General features: G+C 36.9%; 1 protein-coding gene across 6 annotated transcripts in view; it reads left to right on the forward strand.

Annotated features, from left to right (window-relative positions):
* The window catches only part of CORIN (corin, serine peptidase), a 129467-nt gene that overhangs the window by 49754 nt on the left and 61866 nt on the right, over positions 1–17847 (forward strand). For all 6 annotated transcript variants that reach the window (XM_021393848.1, XM_021393846.1, XM_021393847.1 and 3 more), the window contains one exon: positions 10697–10878. In XM_021393848.1, the coding sequence (XP_021249523.1) occupies positions 10697–10878 (182 nt within the window). The remainder of the gene's footprint in view (positions 1–10696; positions 10879–17847) is intronic.

The raw sequence follows: 17847 nt of genomic DNA on the forward strand, positions 1-17847 counted from the left end.
TGTATCATTTACTATAAGCTCTGGTGTCTGGTCTCTAAGCTGGGATGTTAACAGGGAATCATAGATCTTTCTTACTTTCTCCTATGCATGCAATCTATTATTTCTGATAAACAGATACTGATCATTTAATTAACTGAAATAATTATTTGCAAAAAGTCATAGAGTGAATGCAGCCTTTTTTATTTGACAATTTATTATAAGTACTAGAAAAACATGCTTTGTTTTTTACAAAACGAACTATTTCATTTAATAAAATGCAACATGCAAGCTTTCAGTAAAACCTTGCACTTTTGCAAGCATCGCAGGAGAATCAGTGTTGATAGTTTCCTATCACACTTTTGCATCTGGACTCAAAACCAGAAAGATGTAGATGAGGGGAAAAAAAATCCCTCTAGTAGGTATAAGTACACCATCTTGTGTGGGAATTAATAAACCAAGAAGCTTTGGATTGAACAGTGTTTAAAGGATTGTCTAAGAATTTATATACTCTTCAGCTCGTGCTTAGCCTCTCTTGTTGTACAGCTTATTATCAACTACCTTTAAACTATCTGCAGTGAAAAACTAATGAGAGTTCAGTTAGTGAGACATACTAAGTCTCTGGTATATTTCCCTCTTTTATGGGCAGCTACTGCTGCCTTGCTGGAGGCTGCAGTGGTGAAGCACCCCATTATCTGCAGGCTGAGCAGGGTGGGCAAAGTACAGTCGTGGGATCGGGCAGGTGGGAAGGCACCTCTCCAAACCCCTGCTCAGATCAGAGCCAACTTGAAAGATAGTTCAAATTGCTCAGGGCCATTTCCAGAGGTTCCACAATATCTCTGGAGAACAAGTTCCAGACTACTGTTTCATGGTAGATTTTAAGTTGATTTTAATTTGGTAGTGCTGCAGAAATAATCAGTCTTCTCCTATTTCTGTACTTGTTCTTCTCCAGCTCAGCATTGCCCTTTCCTTGTTCTGGTAGGAATATTCAGTTCCATGATAAATTGGTTCAGGAAACTGATCTGAATTAAATTGGGGATGAAGGAGAAAAATGAGGTGAAGGGAGGTTCAGAAATGAGACTGAGGGAACAGCTTCATTCTTCCAATGACAATGTTTGCTAATGCCAGCTTGAATTGTTTGTGAAACAATTTCATTGTAAGGAAGCAGTATGATAATTGATTTAACTCGGCTGGTACACGAGGTCTTCCTTTTAGCAGTAGTCTGAATTCCACAGGAAAGAATTCATTCTGGAAATGAGCATGAAAGTCAGGGTATGTATCAGTATGACTTGTGGAAATGGGAAGCTGTCCTTGAGGCACAGTGTTGTTTTGGGGACCATTATTATCCTGGTCATGGGAATATCTAGAGCAGCTGGGCACAGTGTGTGAGCTGTGTAAAACAGCTTAGTATCTTATGGTAAGTGCCTTGTGTGCAGATATACATGAGCACTGTATGGAAGCCCTGTTCCTAAGGTATATTGAATCGGCTTCCTAAATGTGACCTAACTGATCTGGGTTTTGGGAACAACTTCAAGTCTAGAATCTTCAGCTGCAGAGGCTGAAGTCTTAGAATGTCACAATACTTAGGTGCTCGGTTTCCTTGCGTAGCTTCTGCAGCCCATTTAATCACTATTTTACTCACCACTATTCAAGAACTTCTGTAGCAATATTGTGGTTGAAATAGCTTTGTGTGAATGCTGTGTTCAGAGGACTTCTACTTCACTGAGACAACTTATCTTTGCCAAGTGTGAATTTTGTTTACCAACATCAAAAAGTCTCGTAGCCTGTACTCTTACGCATATTAGGAGCTGCTGCTGCTTTTTTTTTTTTTTTTTTCCAAGAGATGTTTCTACAGGGTAGACTAAATCAGCAATATGTTCAGCACTTGTATGATAAATATCAGGCATAGAATTTTCAGAAATTTGACTTGATTTAGGGGTGGTTTTGGCAAACAGCGCAAGATTGTAAAAATAGCTCATAATTGTACCACTATTGTTAGTAATATTTATTTACAGTGATTCCTGGCTAAACTATAGCTCTAATGAATTAGTTTACTACATCTCTCTCATTTTCACTGTCATGTTTGAATTATGTGATGAGATCACTAAGAAATCTGGAAAGACTGGCTGCTTTTTTCAGGACAGATTATCTCAAGTAATTGTAGTTATGATCCAAAACATTAAATAATTTTCCTAGCTTTTTTGTGGTAATAATTTCTATTCTATATGGTAACATTCACACAGCAATTTGCTAGGTATGGGAGAAGAGGAAAAAATGCTTCTGCTGTACAAGATATAAATCAGGTGGTTTAGACTGTTAGGGTATTGTAAGCTCAACTGTGACATGGGGTGCTGCCATATGCAGAAAATAACTACAGGATCAGAGTGGATACTCCGCAGCACTGAGTTTCCATTTGTTTTTGGTTCCAGATAGAGATGGCTCCCTGCTTTGGACAATTTAGTACATTGTAGAATGTACATATGTCCATCCTGATGATAACCAGCAGAGTTTAGCTACATTGTCTGAAGAATGTTGCTAGGTGTGAAGGAGATGCTGTTCAGTTCAATATCAGCTGGTCCAGAAGACAGAAAATTGAACAGCAGCTGCTGCCACCTTTATTCATTTCTGGGTGGGTAAGAGGAGTCTTTTCAATGTAATAGTATATTTGGATTTGTTCCCATTTCCACTTTCACTTGAATAACAAATTTCTATTTCCTTCTTCTGTCCGAACATTATTTGAGTTCTGTGTGAGTTCTTTGTTATGTATAATACACTTGGATATCAGTGATTTGTTCTAGGACTTTTGCAAGTGTAACTCTTTAGTTCTCTCTTTACTCTTGCCACCAGATATGACATCTATTAAAGAACAGTTCATTTCTTGTCTGAGTTAGACCTGTAATTTTTAGAAGAAAAAAAATCCATCCAAATGGACCTATAGAACAGATTCTAGTCCAATTTTTCATCTTATTTGGTCCTTAGACTTTCAAGTTCTCATAGTCTATAAACAGACTGCATGTTTTTCCATGCTGCAGGCAGTCTATTCACTGTCTCCATCTTCTCTTTCATTCTCACTGTATAAACCAGACCTCTTGGAAAGGGCAATCCTCATGTGGATCATCTGTAAGTGTCACCATCATGACAGCAGATACAATATTCACGAATGTACAAATGAGAATTGGCTTTCTGCACTGGCTATAAATCTTTATGTTCAATCCCTGTGAGGCAGATGAGTGGGAACCTCCCCAGACAATTCAGCTTCGGTCCCCTGTGAACAGTTGGAGCCATTCTTCAGACTCTCACCTTGAGGGAACTGAACTGCTGCTGCCTTATGCCAGAGTCAACTCCAACCCCCTTTTTTCCTCTCTTAAGATGCTAGTTGTTTCTCAGGCTGTGGATACTATAAAGTATTTCCGAGGTTAATTGTGCATCTTTGTTCTTAAATACTGTAACTTACTTCAGGAAAATGATGTACAGATTTGACCTGAAAACATAGTGGGAAGCCAGAAATGTATACACAGCTAGCACTGCGTTCAGTACTTAAGTGTTGTATGGAGGTTAAGACTCCTTCCCTAAATGATATAATAGTTTATAATTTTATCAAGTGAAATAATCACAGAAATATAAAATGATCGTGCTTTTTCTAGAGTTTACTACTATGTAAAGAAGCAAATTTCAGATTTAAATCCATCTCTGGAGGTAAAATAGAGAAGAAAACAGGATCTTTTGAAATATCTTGCAAGATGAAGACGAAAACTGAACAATGAAAACACACACGGCTTTGCCACAGCTTGTTTTTGTGATTATGTGCAACTGAGACCTTAAAAGCCCATTTACTTACAAATCCATGAATCAAGATTCATGGATTTTTAATATCTTATGTCATATAATGCTATTCAGTAGCTCTGAAAATGCTTCTCTGCACATTGGAGTACAAGCAGAGAGAACAGAGAAAGAATTAACAAGAATTGTTCCTCTAAGAGTAAAGCTGGGCATGGATGTTTGTTCTACTGTAGAACATTTCTTCTGTGACATTTATATTCTGCGGAAATCTTTATTGCTAGATAATCCCTCAAATTATTAATGGTGATTAACACTAACAGTAGATGGTGTGACTTTGTGAAAGTGTAGAAACATATATGACAATCTCAGTTTTCTTCTTCCCATAGTTTCAGAATGTTTATTGAGTTTTTTGGTCTGTTCCTCCCTGCCCCAGTGTTATCTCACAAATGTATTACCAGTTGAAGGATCATTCTGCCTCAGACCTTACATCTGTTGTCACTGTGAGCCTGTGTGCCTGTGAATGATACTGTAAATTATTCCACAGTTCTCTGTAGTAAGGCTGTAGTATGATTATTATTTTTCTGGTCACTGTGCCATCTTAAATTTATTCAGTAGACTTGGCTGAATAAGTAATCCAGCAAAATACCATCCAGTTTGAACTTGGCTCCAATACCTGAACACAGCTTACTGTGTGGCCATAAAAACAGTGATCCTGGAACACCTGAAGGGACAGAGGTGGAGAAAGAATGGTAATGAAGAGATACTTAAGCCAGCACTGTAGCTATAAGAAATATTCATCAGTCTGACTTGAGTCAGGTTGTCTACTAAACTGCAAATGTGATCTTTAGCCAGAACAGTTGCTCTAAACACTTGAATATGCTGAGTGATTTTTGTGCTGTGTTTTCTAACTCACTGATATTTGTTTTATAAATTATTTCTCTTCTCTCATTCTAATCTGTAAAATTTCAGTAATTAATTTTCCAGCTTGACATTGTTGTGACAGTGCTTTGACCAGTGAGGATATTAATGTGATGACACATTAAAATGTGACAGAAAATAATGAGCAGAACTTTAAAAGTTGCATGGAGAGTCCTTGCAGGATTGTTACTTGTATATTTTATTTAATGCTTTTGTCAGAATTATCAGTTCATACCTTTCTGTCACCAACTGCTTTTTCCTGCCTTACCTGTAGCTCTTGGGTAGGGCTAATCCTGTTGTCAGATGAGAAAACTGAATACATTTTTTCCTGGTCACATTACTTTTCAGTTGAATCAGTTACTTTGTCTGGCTTATTGTATAGCTTACAAACAGATGTGACTGCAAAACTCAAGGCAGTGCAGAAAAAGACATATGCTGCTGCTGCTTCCAGAAAAGACATATCACTAGACATTGACCTCAGTGACTGCTGAGTTTAAGAGCCAAACCTTTGAGTTACTCAAACAATTGCTCCTTGAGAAAATCTGTTAAATTTTGCAGCAAGAGTAAAACAGTTTCCTGGAGGACCTCTCCTCTCCTTAATACTTCTTGTAATATATTTCTTTGATAATTTCTAGTGTTCAAAACAGCCACTTAAGCAACTTAAGCCTATTGATGAGCCCCATGCATAGTAATGTGATTGCAAAGAAGAGAAGTCTGCTTTACAGAAGGAATAATTTCTGAATTCATCTGAAAATGTAAAATGTTTTTAAATGAGTTATAGCAACTAGGTCAATGCAGGATTATAATCAATTTGAATTCCAATTGAAGTGAACTTTAAATAATTAGCATTAAGAATGTATCAGATAATCTGCTCTCAGGCAGTATGAAGCCTCTCAGGAAACTTAAAATCAGTTAAGATGATAGTTTTAGAGTAGACTGTATTCTATGTATCTGCTTCAATTGAATACTTGATATAGAACTGTTTTGATGAATAGCTTATGTGAAAATACATTATGCAAATTAAAAAGCCAAGCAAACAAAAAAAACCCACAGACTATTTCTTTACCTTGTTTTACTTGAGAACATCTTTTTCTTTTTTTTTTTTGGTGCCATACATATCTTAATATTGACACTTATATGTTGCTGAAATAACTGAGGTATGAGCTTATAGGTGTGGAAAAACCACCCACTGATTTAAAAATATCTCACATATCTGTTCTTTTATCAAACTTCACCTTCAGCAAGAATCTTTTCCATGAAGATTCTTAAAAGCAAAATTGCACCCAAATACATTATAAGATTAATATAGACCTGTCAGTTTGTTTTTAAAATGATTTGTCTCTGACTAGCAGTAAATAAAGGCTAATCAAGATGGAGCTTTTTAATCACCTATTCATCCTTGACTGGATTAAGCAATATGTCCATACTAAACTTGATCATTATCCAGAAATATTTAATTTACGGAGCACATATGATTGAATATTGAAAGCAGGCCAAATATTGCAGTAATTGTTGGGTGATCCTGTATTTTCTGGTTTGTCAGAGCTTCTCTTGAGACTATAAATTCTGCTTAGCTTATTAAATCACTGCACAGTCATCTTTTAGAATTTAGTAATTTATATATTATTGTGCTGTGTATATATCCAGACATCTACCCTGCACTATAATATTGCTTAAACATATTATTGCCTAAACATAATACATGATATTGCCTAAACTAAGCAAGTGAGGTGAACTCACATTGTTTTCATATAGAAGTAAATTATCTGACGTGCTAATGAATCTAGTGAAAAAACTAGTTCTCCTAACATTTTTAAACATTTTAGAAACTTATAAACTGTTATGTGTAAATATAACTGTACAGAGTTGCATTTTAATATAATCTTTAAACTGCTCATAAAATTTCTACTGTGTTGAGTGATTAACATGCTGAAGGACCTTTGGAAATAATGAATATGAAAGAAGGTTGTGGTGAGGTGGGAGTCGACCTCTTCACCTGTGTAACTAGCAATAGGACTAGAGGGAATGGACTCAAGTTGTGCCAGGGGAGGTACAGCTTGGATATTAGGAAAAATTTTTTTTCCAAAAGACTGATTAGGTGCTGGAATGGCCTGCCCAGGGAGGTGGTTGAGTTACTGTCCCTGGAGGTGTTCAAGAAATGTTTAAATGTTGTATTAAGGGACATGGTTTGTTGGGGAAATATTGGTGGTGGATGGACGGTTGAACTAGATGATCTTGGAGATCTATTCCAGCCATAGTGATTCTATGATTCTAATGACCCTGCCATCATTTTGAAAAAACAAGTCAGTAGAATATACTGCCTTCAGATTACAAAGTGAAGCCATCAGGTATGCTCCATCAGACCAGTAGGAGTAACTTAGATCTAATGAGGAGAAATCACTGCTTATGTTCGTCTTCACTGTGATGTTCATCGTCACTGTGATATACAACATTGCACTGTGTTGTAGTGTTTTGAGTGTTTTTCTAGAAGATAAGTAAGAAGTTAACTCTAAGCATATCAGTCTGAATAAATTAAATGGCTCACACTGGCAAATAAGGCAAATTGGTAGTTCATTTTAGAATCATAGAATTGCTCAGGTTGGAAAGGACCTTCAAGATGATCAAGTCCAACGGCAACCTAACCATACTACCCTGACTCTAACCACCCACTGCCTTTCTTGTGACCCTTCCCTGTAAAGAAGTTTTTCCTGATATCCAACCTAAACCTCCCATGGTGCAGCTTGAGGCCATTTCCCCTCATCCTGTAACCACTGAGAAAAGACCAACACCGCTCTCACTGCAAGCACCTTTCAGATATTTGAAGAGAGCAATGAGGTCTCCCCTCAGCCTCCTCTTCCCCAGGCTAAACAGCCCCAGTTCCTTTAGTCTCTCTCCTCGTAGAACATATTCTCCACGCCCTTCACAAGCCTTGTTGCCCTTCTTTGGACCTGCTCCAGCACCTCCATGTCCTTTCTGTATCGAGGTGCCCAAAACTGAACACAGTACTTGAGGTGAGGCTTCACCAGTGCTGAGTAGAGGGGCAGGATTATTCCCCTAGTCCTGCTCACCACACCATTCCTGATAGAATCCAGGATGCCATTGGCCTTGTTGGCCACCTGGGCATGCTGCTGGCTCATATTCAGCCAACTGTCCATCAGCACACCAAGGTCCCTTTCCATGAGGCAGCTTTCCAGCTACTCCTCCCCAAACCTGTAGGGATGCCTGGGGTTGTTGTGACCAAAGTGCAGGACTCGACACTTGGCCCTGTTGAAACTCATATGGTTTACCTTGGCCCATCAATGCAGTCTCTCCAGGTTCCTCTGCAGTGCCTTTCTACCCTATTTTTTGGAACTCACGCACTGCCTATAGCAAGTAGTGCTTCTGGCATTTGCTTCTGGCATTTTCTGTGTTAAGGAGCCTCAGTTAAACCACTGGGACTGCTCATGTGATTATATCAATAGAACTTTTAGAAGCAGTGGTTTAGTTAATAATAATCAGTTAAAAATGAAAAGCTTAAGTCCAAAACATTAAAGGAAGGTGGTGGCTACCGCAGTGCTCTTGCTGTGTCCTTTCTTACTCTTCATACTAAAATAGATCCAGTAAAAAACAGAAGAGTGTTTTAGAACATCTTTATCTGAAGAGTCATTTCAGGTCAGATAGTAAACCTTCAGTTTGGCAGGACAATGTGCAGAACTAATAAGTGGCAGCTCTTCCTGTCAGCAGGAAGAACCATTTGTTCTTGGTTTTGTAAACAGCCAGCTATCTGCTTTCTGGTGCTGAATTTTTATGCCTTTCAACACATCACAGTCTGGCAGTGAGAAGTGTTATTTTAGAATATATGATGGTCTTTTCAGGGAGCAAGAAAGCTACCAACTAGGGAACTGCAAAGAGACAGGTTTAGAGATAAAGGCTCTTGTCTTGTGTCTAATAATTTCAATCTAGTATTGTGTGAAAGTATTTAATATTATCTGGCGAATATATCTCTAATGATATCTATTTTGAACTAGTGGTTTCCAACGTAGTGTATGTAATGAATTTAGTAACAACGCAAGCAGCACAGTCTTTTTGTTAGATACTAAGCAGAGGAAAGCAAATACACTCATGTCAGAATACTTACGCAAGATAATATTTTGCTTTCTAACAATTCCTCCATGTTAGCATGGGTGGTCAGGCAGCTCTGGCAGCTTTTTATTTCCTGATCGCAGGAGTTGCTTCTGATATCACACAATTGCTAATGATGCTGTGTTTTTTCCTATTCCCATAAACATTATAATCCTAATAGAAACACTACAGTAAGTAACAAAACTCTTGGGTGGACTTTTTCAGTTCAGGCCAAAAGTCAGGTTGGTCAGCCATGGTTTACTCTTGATAAATTTGTGCTAACTGTTCCCAGTCATCATCATCTTGCTATGCCCAGAAGTGTGTTCAAGGAGGACTCATTCCATGAGTTTTGCTGGGGCTGAATTAAGGTTGACCATCTTGAATGTATCCAGCTTGACTTTTTGGCTTTTTTTTTTTTTTTTGGAAGATGAGTGCAGCTCTTGATGTTTTCTGGTTGTAAGTGACCTCCCTTACTTCCATGACCTTTCAAAGATAGAAAATACTGACCTTGCAAGAGCACTGGACAGCTGTCTTGGCACCCTTGGATGCAACCCCTTTGATTCCATGAATTCACATGAGCTGTATCAGCTGGTTCTGTATGAGAGCGGTGCTTAACAATTAAATGTATTTCTAGGTCTCTGTTCACATTTTTCTTTTACTGGGAGCTGATATTTCTCACTTGAAGCAATTTTATTTCCTTTAAAAATGTGGTGCCAACAGTCATGAGCAATGCCTTCCCATTCTTGGTGCTCGCTGCTTAAAAAGAAATGCGCATTGGGTGCAAAAATATCATACTATTAAGCCAGAGGTATCATTAAGAATATAAGGAGTACACATTGAGATAATGTGCTAATCATATTTTAAACATTACTTATTTTAGAAATTCATTATTTTTGCTCTCTGAATGACAATACATTGATTTCAATGTAAGTAAGAAATTGAAATGTATACAATATTATTTAATAAAATAAACCCAGCAATGGATGATAAAGCTTTTAAAAAATAACATTTTACTTGTAATCAGAGCCAGAGTTACATTTTTCATTATACTCTCAGGAATATGTGCCTCAATTTTAGTTGTGCCTGAGAAAACTTTAACTGCTTTAAATGTGACTGAAATATTTTCTGCTTATAATTTGTATGCAGTTTCTGCATTTTGGTTATTGATTCATAAATTATGAATGTAAAGTAGCTTTCAGTCTTTTCCTGGTAAAGTTTTTTAGAATATTTTAAGAAATGCAAAATGCACTGCAGTAAATTCTTGGAGGAATCTACGCACTGAGAAAATATAGCGATAGGGCATTTGCTATTTATATGAGATTTTTTTGCCATTGACATCAGAATCACAGTCACAGAATGGGTAAGGCTCATAAATGCCGAAAGACAAGTTGATAAAGTGCTGCTCCTACAGTTTACATCTGGCAGTTGTTGGTTCTCTCTGTGAGCAAACTCAGCAGACCTAAGTTGTCAGAAGGGTTACCCAATTAAAAAAAAAAAAAATATATATATATATATATATATTTCAAGTTAGTGGGTTTTTTTTTTTTTGTCAGCTCATGAAAGCATTTAACAAAAGTCCAAAGGGGGTAGGTCTGCACAACTGTGGGGAAGAAGATGATAAGTAAGCAAGCTTTCTCCTGTCTTGTGTCACTACACAATTACATTGCTTCAACTGTTGATGAAAAATCAGCTTCAGCTTTTACAGTGCTGAGTTTAGAAACTATTCTGGCTTAATAGGGCCTTAAAAGTAGTGTGAAAGCCAGAGCCTACAGTGAGGAAGTAAAGATTATCACCTTTTTGTGCAACTCTTTAGAAAGTGAAATTCTTCAAAAATATTATTTTATTTTCTTGTAATTCCAGATGTGGCTATTTATTAGAGTAATAATCCTTTTTGTCTTTGTTCTGTGTCTCTTTTCTCCAGTCGAGGCCTCTTGCCATGCAGGACATTTTGTGAGGCAGCAAAAGAAGGGTGCGAACCAGTCCTAGGGATGGTAAATGCTTCTTGGCCAGAATTCCTCAAGTGCTCTCAATTCCACAACCAATCTGAAAATGACACAACTGCAAGGGAATGCTTCTCACCACACCAAGAAAAAGGAAAGCAATGTATGTTTCTGTTCTTAGATCTTGCACTGTATTCAAGAATTCCTATTTATTAACATATTTTTAATTCTGTAGGATTAGCTCTGGAATAAAATTTTTGTTCTTGATTCTGTTATCATGTTAATTCACTTTACTATGATAAAGTCTGGTTGTCAGTATGCAGTAGTTCAGCCAAACTTTTACTGCTTAGGCTCATTTGTTTTGCATAAGAAATTCTGAGCTAGAGAATGAAGTTAGGAGAAAAATAATAGGCCCTTTAAAAATATTCTCACTGCTTCTTTGCTAAGCTCTAGTAATAACAGGTTAAGTATTTGGAGAAGGAACTTGATACACAGTCCAAATTTCAAATGTGTCTTCTTTATCCTTGCTGTAAAAATGTGCCCAGAACTGATCAAGATGTACAGTTCTCAAAAAGTTTTTCAGAAACTATACATCCACTGGAGGCTTCATGGAAGTCTTTGGAACCCTCTCCACAGAGTCGCTGCTCTGTTCTCTAGATCCAAATTTGTTCGCTATTAGACTGACAGCAGAAAGCCTGACTCTTTTTTTTTTTCATTCACTGGATTTCTGGAGTTCCCTTGCTGGCATCTGGAACTTTGCTGTTGATACTCATCATCCCCTGAGCCTAAGTGGCAGAGGCTTGTACTGTCCATCAGTAGGTTCCAATTTTGTCATTGACTTTTGAGTGATAAGAGTCTAGAAATAATGATATGATGAAAATAGTTTTTCAATTTTCTTAAAAAAAAAAAACTGAGAAGTCATGCACACAAACTACCTTAAAAAAATCAGCAAGGTTGTACAGTGTGTCTTCAAATGTTAGTAAATGCTACAGTTAAGATCTTATAGCCTGGGGTGTATCTCACTGAACTTTCTGAATATGCTTAATTTGAAGTAGCCTGTAGATCAAATTCTTTGTATCTGTTAGGGCATGTTTTTAGGGGTCATGAAGAAAAGGAGACTGTTGTCCAATACCTATCCTCCCCTGTGGGAACATTTGTAATGGCTGATGTGACAAAATACAGGAGGAGAGAGTGTTTTCTTGAAGGTATAGTGCCTACTGGAAAAAACGAATATTATCCACAAGACTTCTGCATGATTCGTATGGGCTTCTGAGCAAGTTGCTTTAGAAAGCCTCTGGGGGCTGTGTTTTGATTATATGAAACAAATATATGCTAAATATGCTGAAAAATTAGGTCTCAAGAACTTCTTCAAAGAGGAAGCGTATCTTTTCCATACCTCAGCTTCCCTTTTGTGAAATGGGAATAAAACTGTCCTTCCAGCTCAGATGGATGTTGTAACTGTAAATATATTGATGCCTTTGATATCACAGGGGTGAACATCCTAGGAGTTAGGAATACAGTCATCCTGTCTTCATGGCCATTTCAAATAATAAATAAGGTAAGAGGCTGTGGAGTACATACATAAGTATGGCAAGGAGTTGTACAATGAGCAATGAGAGTAGTTAGCAATGATCAGTGAGTGAACGGTGTGTTGTTAGTTGAGTACGCTTGTACTGACCACAAAATGAGATGTAATTCTGAAAAAGCAACAGGATACTAGGGACCAGGATTTTATGCATGTATGGTACACATACTGAATACAAGGTATGATATAAATACACCTATTGTTTCTTGACAAATTATATCTGGCTGAACTTTTGAAAAGTCCCAACATAACAGTTGAACTTTTAGATCAAACTGGAAGAGATTGCTGCTTTATGAAAGTTTTAGAGTATCTTCTGACTAAAATTATTTTTTTACTATTTTTTAATGCTTGAGAAAAACATGTTAGACTAGCATATGGTTGATTATTCTTCCATAATCTGCATGATAGAATTGGTATCTCTCTGACAGTAAACTGTATAAATTATAGAAAAGTACACTGGATGCTTGCTGTTTCTCATTAAAGAAAAGATTTAGGGCTAGTGCTGAAGTGCCCTATCTGGCAGACTAGAGACCCAGGCTGTGTACTGTCAGCTCCGACATCCCGTTTTATAAAACAAAAGGCATTTTAAATTAATTTATGAACTGTTGTGCATGATGTTTGGATACAAATAGCTTTCAGGTAGAATGATTGACTATAGAGAATATCTTGACATTTTTTCACATATAAGAATATTTCTGATGTGATTCTTGTTTGACTGAAAAAGGTGGGGACCTGGGTTTCTCCTAGGCTGTTCCTCCTACAGAAATAAATCAATGCTGAAAGTATTATAAATTTGTATATTTAAAAGCATTTGCTTCTCTGAACACAACAGAATCAGGCAGCAGGGTTAACTATTCTAGCTCCTTTGCACCTGGTGCTCAGCTCCAAGTGTTCTTCACACACTTCACAGGACTCAGTTCCTGGAAATTCCAGGACCATGCTGTTAACATATGGCTGCTTATATCTCAACTTTGTGATTTCTTCTGGGGACTAGTAATTCCAGATTCCATGCAGAGAAAGCCTTCCCTTTCATATGCTTTGTTTTGTGAGGTGGTGCATTTCTCTTGTGGGGCTTTAGTTTTTTTTCTTGCATTTATCAAAAACAAGGTCTGGTTGCTATACCTACTTCTTTTAGCACAGCATCATCTGAACCAGAACAAACCTTTTCTTGATGCTTTTTTTTTTCTTCTGATTATGACTAAATACTGCACATCCTCTGCATTTTTTGAAAATTATCCTTCCTCAAAAAACCCCTTGAACCTCACATGACTTTCCAGGCTCCATTAGTGTTTGACAGATTTCCTAGTTAAAATCTAGAACATTTATCCTGGGGACAATTAACAGCTTTCCTGATAAATATTCATTAGCTAGAATTCGGATTACCTAAGTAGATATACGCTTGTTTATCTGTCATTGCTGATCTTTATCTCCATCTACTTTTTTCTTCCAAAGGCGTTGTAAATTGAGTGCACTTTGCCACTAGAAAGAAACTTCTAGCATACATACCTGACATGTCCACAGAAATATTGAGTGTACTGGAAAATTTGTTCATTGTGCCTTTATAGTAAAACCATCTGAGTATATTAAAATGAATAACAGATAAAAAGGTGCAGTGCTGTTGAAAAGGTTGCTGTAGATCAGGTGGCAAGATCAGATACTGTGAAAATTAAAGTTTTACGAATCCAGCTCTTGATCTGTAAGATAGATAGTAGAACTGGTTTCACAGTTCAAATGTGTAGTGAGTGAATGAAGGGGAAGCATCATCAGACATTCATTTTACAAGTCCAATAGTTCTTGGGGACAAAAAAATCTCAGAAACATTCCTGGGGCCTGCTATGCATATCTCTACTCACATAAATATTTCAGCTCTGTTTTTCCTTCTTTTAACTGTCGCTGTGTTTTTCTGTTATTTTATAGGCTTTGACTGGCCAACACAGCTGGTGATGTTAAAATTGTAGAGAGAAAAGCAGAGTACCTTGTATAAGAAGTAAAGGAATACAATGATCTGACTTGCATTAACGTGCAGGTCTCAGGAAAACCCTGAAATTGTGTTTTAATGAATCTAGATGGCAACGTTCTTTCAAAAGCATCAGTGAATATGAATCTTCTGTCTCTTTATGCAGTGAAATTTTGAAATTCATTTTACATTACACTGAAGAGATATTAAGAAAATCTGTCTGTTATTCCGTTAAAAAATGATTCCGAAGAGGCCTGAACTGTGCTTCATAGCTATGAGATTTGTAATAGATAATACCATTTAAACTATATAAAAGACATAATGCATTAAAATTTAAATGTAGAATATAAATTTCATTGCATTATGTTATGTATTATTTGCACTTTTAGTTCTGAGAGATACAAAAAAAAAAAATGTATAACGAAGCAAGCCAAGGCTTCCCTTCTTAAAAAAAAAACAAACAAACCATAAATAGCTGCAGGTTGTGCCAAATTACAATTTTTTTATAGCATTTTTTAAGAACAAATTTGATTTTGTTTTACAGGGTTCTATCTCTCCATAGTTACTTTTGCAATGTTTCAAGCAGTGAAATTTAACTATATTAAAGCACATTTTCTTAATACAATTTTTTTGCAATTTCTACCATGATCACAATTTCATTCTTTTTGGAGTGAATGCTATGGAATTTAGTCCTAACTCAGATTTAGTGGAAACAGTAACTTACTATTTTTTTCTTTATGATAGTTTCTTCAAAACATATAGCTTTTTTCCTTTTTCTGGCTAGTTTTTCTTTTTGTGTGTGTGTATTCTGAGCAATGCAAGAAAGTGTCTTTACACACTCTAATTTTTAGGTACTCTAATAATTCCTATATACTACAAATGCATAAACCTTCCTGTTAGCAGTTAAACTTTACATTTGTAAAAAGAAAGGAATAAATAGTAGTAATAGTAATGAAAAGGAATTATAAAAAACTGTGAACTCTGTAAAATTGTAAGTAACACATGAAATTATAAATAACATTCAGAACCTTTTTTGTTTCTAAGACAAACTTTTGTGGACTTTAACGCGCTGGTTGTTGCAGTAGTTTTTCAGTTGGATGCAGTCTTTTAATTAAGTTTTTCTGATTGCTGATAGCGCAAATAATCTCCTTCTGCAAAAACACATAAACTAATTATTGTACATGTCAATAAATGCTCTGCAATGTTCAAGGGCATGAAAGGGCTAAATGCATGAATAATTGGAGTAAGATCTTTCAGCCATTTGAAGATGACACCTCTGGAGCTCTTAGCTTGTTTTAATTTGGATAAGAAGTATTTAATTGGAACACCACATTGAGAATGTTAGCAATAGGTATTTACTGTTTATGCCTGTCATTTTAAGGTGCTGTAAAAAACAAGAAGTTAATAGATTTATTGATGCCACAGCTATAGACTTAAGCAGAATTTTTTCCTCTACTATGATAATAACATTGCCTTTGCTCAGGTTTACCTTTGAATTTTACAGTAATTCAGCTTGATAGTTCAAAACTTCTTCTAGTGACTCTCATAATACTTTACTTTTTCCTGCATAAGCTGTTGTAATGCAAAAAATGCAGAAAATACTTAAGAGAATGACTACAATGTATGTAAAGAGGCTTTTCTTGACTAACTGTACTGACCTAATGCAGATTTTATTTTGTCCTGTTTCTTCCAAGCATCAAAGAGTAATAAAAGTTGTTCTGGTACTATTTTTTTTTTCCCTATGGTATCTAGTCTATTTTTCAGGACTTTTCACATTATTAGGAATTTAGAGAACTTGCTTTGGGAAACAGCTTTGAACATAGGCAGTAGAGATTCTAGTCAATATGTGATTATAACCAGGTATTTATTTTTCTGTAGCCAATGAGGGAGTAGTTATACACATCCAATAGAGAATTTGAGAAAAACCTTTTAAAATCAGGAAGGTATTATCCTTCTCTTGTACCCTTGCATTGTACACTACTGGGCAAAACGTCCAGCATACAGGTAGGCAAAAAAATGTAATATGATGGGTCACCCTTAAAGGGTTACAGCAATGGGATTTCATCAGGCTGGTGGTCAGTCACCAATGGGATTCCACAGGTCTCCATTTTAGGGCCAATTCTCTTCATTATTTTTATAAATAGTCTGAATGCAGAAATTGAATGGACACTATAAGTAAGTCTGCAGAGGAAACAAAACTAGGATGAACTGTTGATACCCTCATGAGCAGAGGGGCCTTGCAGAGAGATCTTGACAAACTGGAGGGCTGAGAAATCACCAGCCTCACGAAATTAAATCCGGCAAGTGCCAGATTCTGTGACACTGGATATATGTACAGAGAGGAGTAAGAGACACTGCAGAGCAGCCCCACAGAAAGGCATCTGGGTGTTCTGTTTGACAGCATTTTAAATATGAGTCAGCAGCTAAAAGGGCCAGCTGTGCATCAGGCCCAGCATTGCTAGCCAGTTAAGAGAAGGCATTGTCGCTCTCTGCACGGTGCCAGAGGGTGGTTGGGCACTGGAACAGGCTCCCCAGGTCACGGCACCAATCTGCCAGAGTTGAAGAAACATTTGGACAACACTCGCGGACATGGGGTTTGGAGTTGGGGTGGTCCTTTGTGGAGCCATGAGTTCGACTCAACTATTCTTGTTGGGTCCCTTCCAATTCTGGATATTCTATGGTTCTACGCATTCACTTAATGCAGTGAAAAAAAGACAGAGATGATCTCGGTATCTGTAACACTGATACCGATCAGCTGCAAGACCAGAAAGAATTACGCAGTTTTTCGAGAGAGACAATTCAATTTTTTTTTTTTTTGGCATTGTGGTGTTTCATGTGAGAAAACATTCAGAGCTGAAGGATATCTTTTCTCCAAGCACTCATTCTTTACTTCTGTTGATTTAACTTTTTATGTTATGTCGTTATTTTTTTTCTCCCATTATGTGCGTCTTCCTACTCTTTGCCTGCTTCAGTTCCAGATTTGACTCTCCCATGTGGCCTTTTTAGGCCAATTCACTTTGTTGGAAGAGAAGATGTCTTGTATTCTTCCACCACAGGGCAAAGGAGTTGTCAGCTTTTCTAACTCTGTGATCGTGATCCTAGTATCAAAACTTTCTATAGCTGATAGCTACGTGATGCTCTGTTCCTCAGGGTACATGGAGTATAGGGAGCAGGTGATGAAAATCCAGAGGCAAGAGAATACAGGGATTGCTCTATGTCCTGCTGTGCTATCGTGACTGTAAGAATGACTGTATTGAATCAGGTTAAAAGTCCATCTAGGTTGTAATGCTGTCTTCAAAAGCTGCTTTAAAACTACATGCCCAGAGAAGAATAGAACAAGGAAATACTTTTCCAAAATCCTCCTGTATTTACCATCTATTTGAGATTCAAGGACTTTTCAGTAATTTTTTGACCCACTGTAAATTTTTTTTTACGGTTGTTTCACAAATCTACATGCATTTTAGCATCCATCGTATTCTGTTGCAAGGTGTCACAGCTTCTCTCTACATTATATAAGAAGTACCACTAATTGCTTATTTTAAGACAATTTTATTTGATGCCTCTTAGTTCTTTCATAGCATTAGACAGTC

This window comes from Numida meleagris, chromosome 4 (genome assembly GCF_002078875.1).
Source record: "Numida meleagris isolate 19003 breed g44 Domestic line chromosome 4, NumMel1.0, whole genome shotgun sequence".
In the NCBI taxonomy this organism is placed as follows: domain Eukaryota; kingdom Metazoa; phylum Chordata; class Aves; order Galliformes; family Numididae; genus Numida; species Numida meleagris.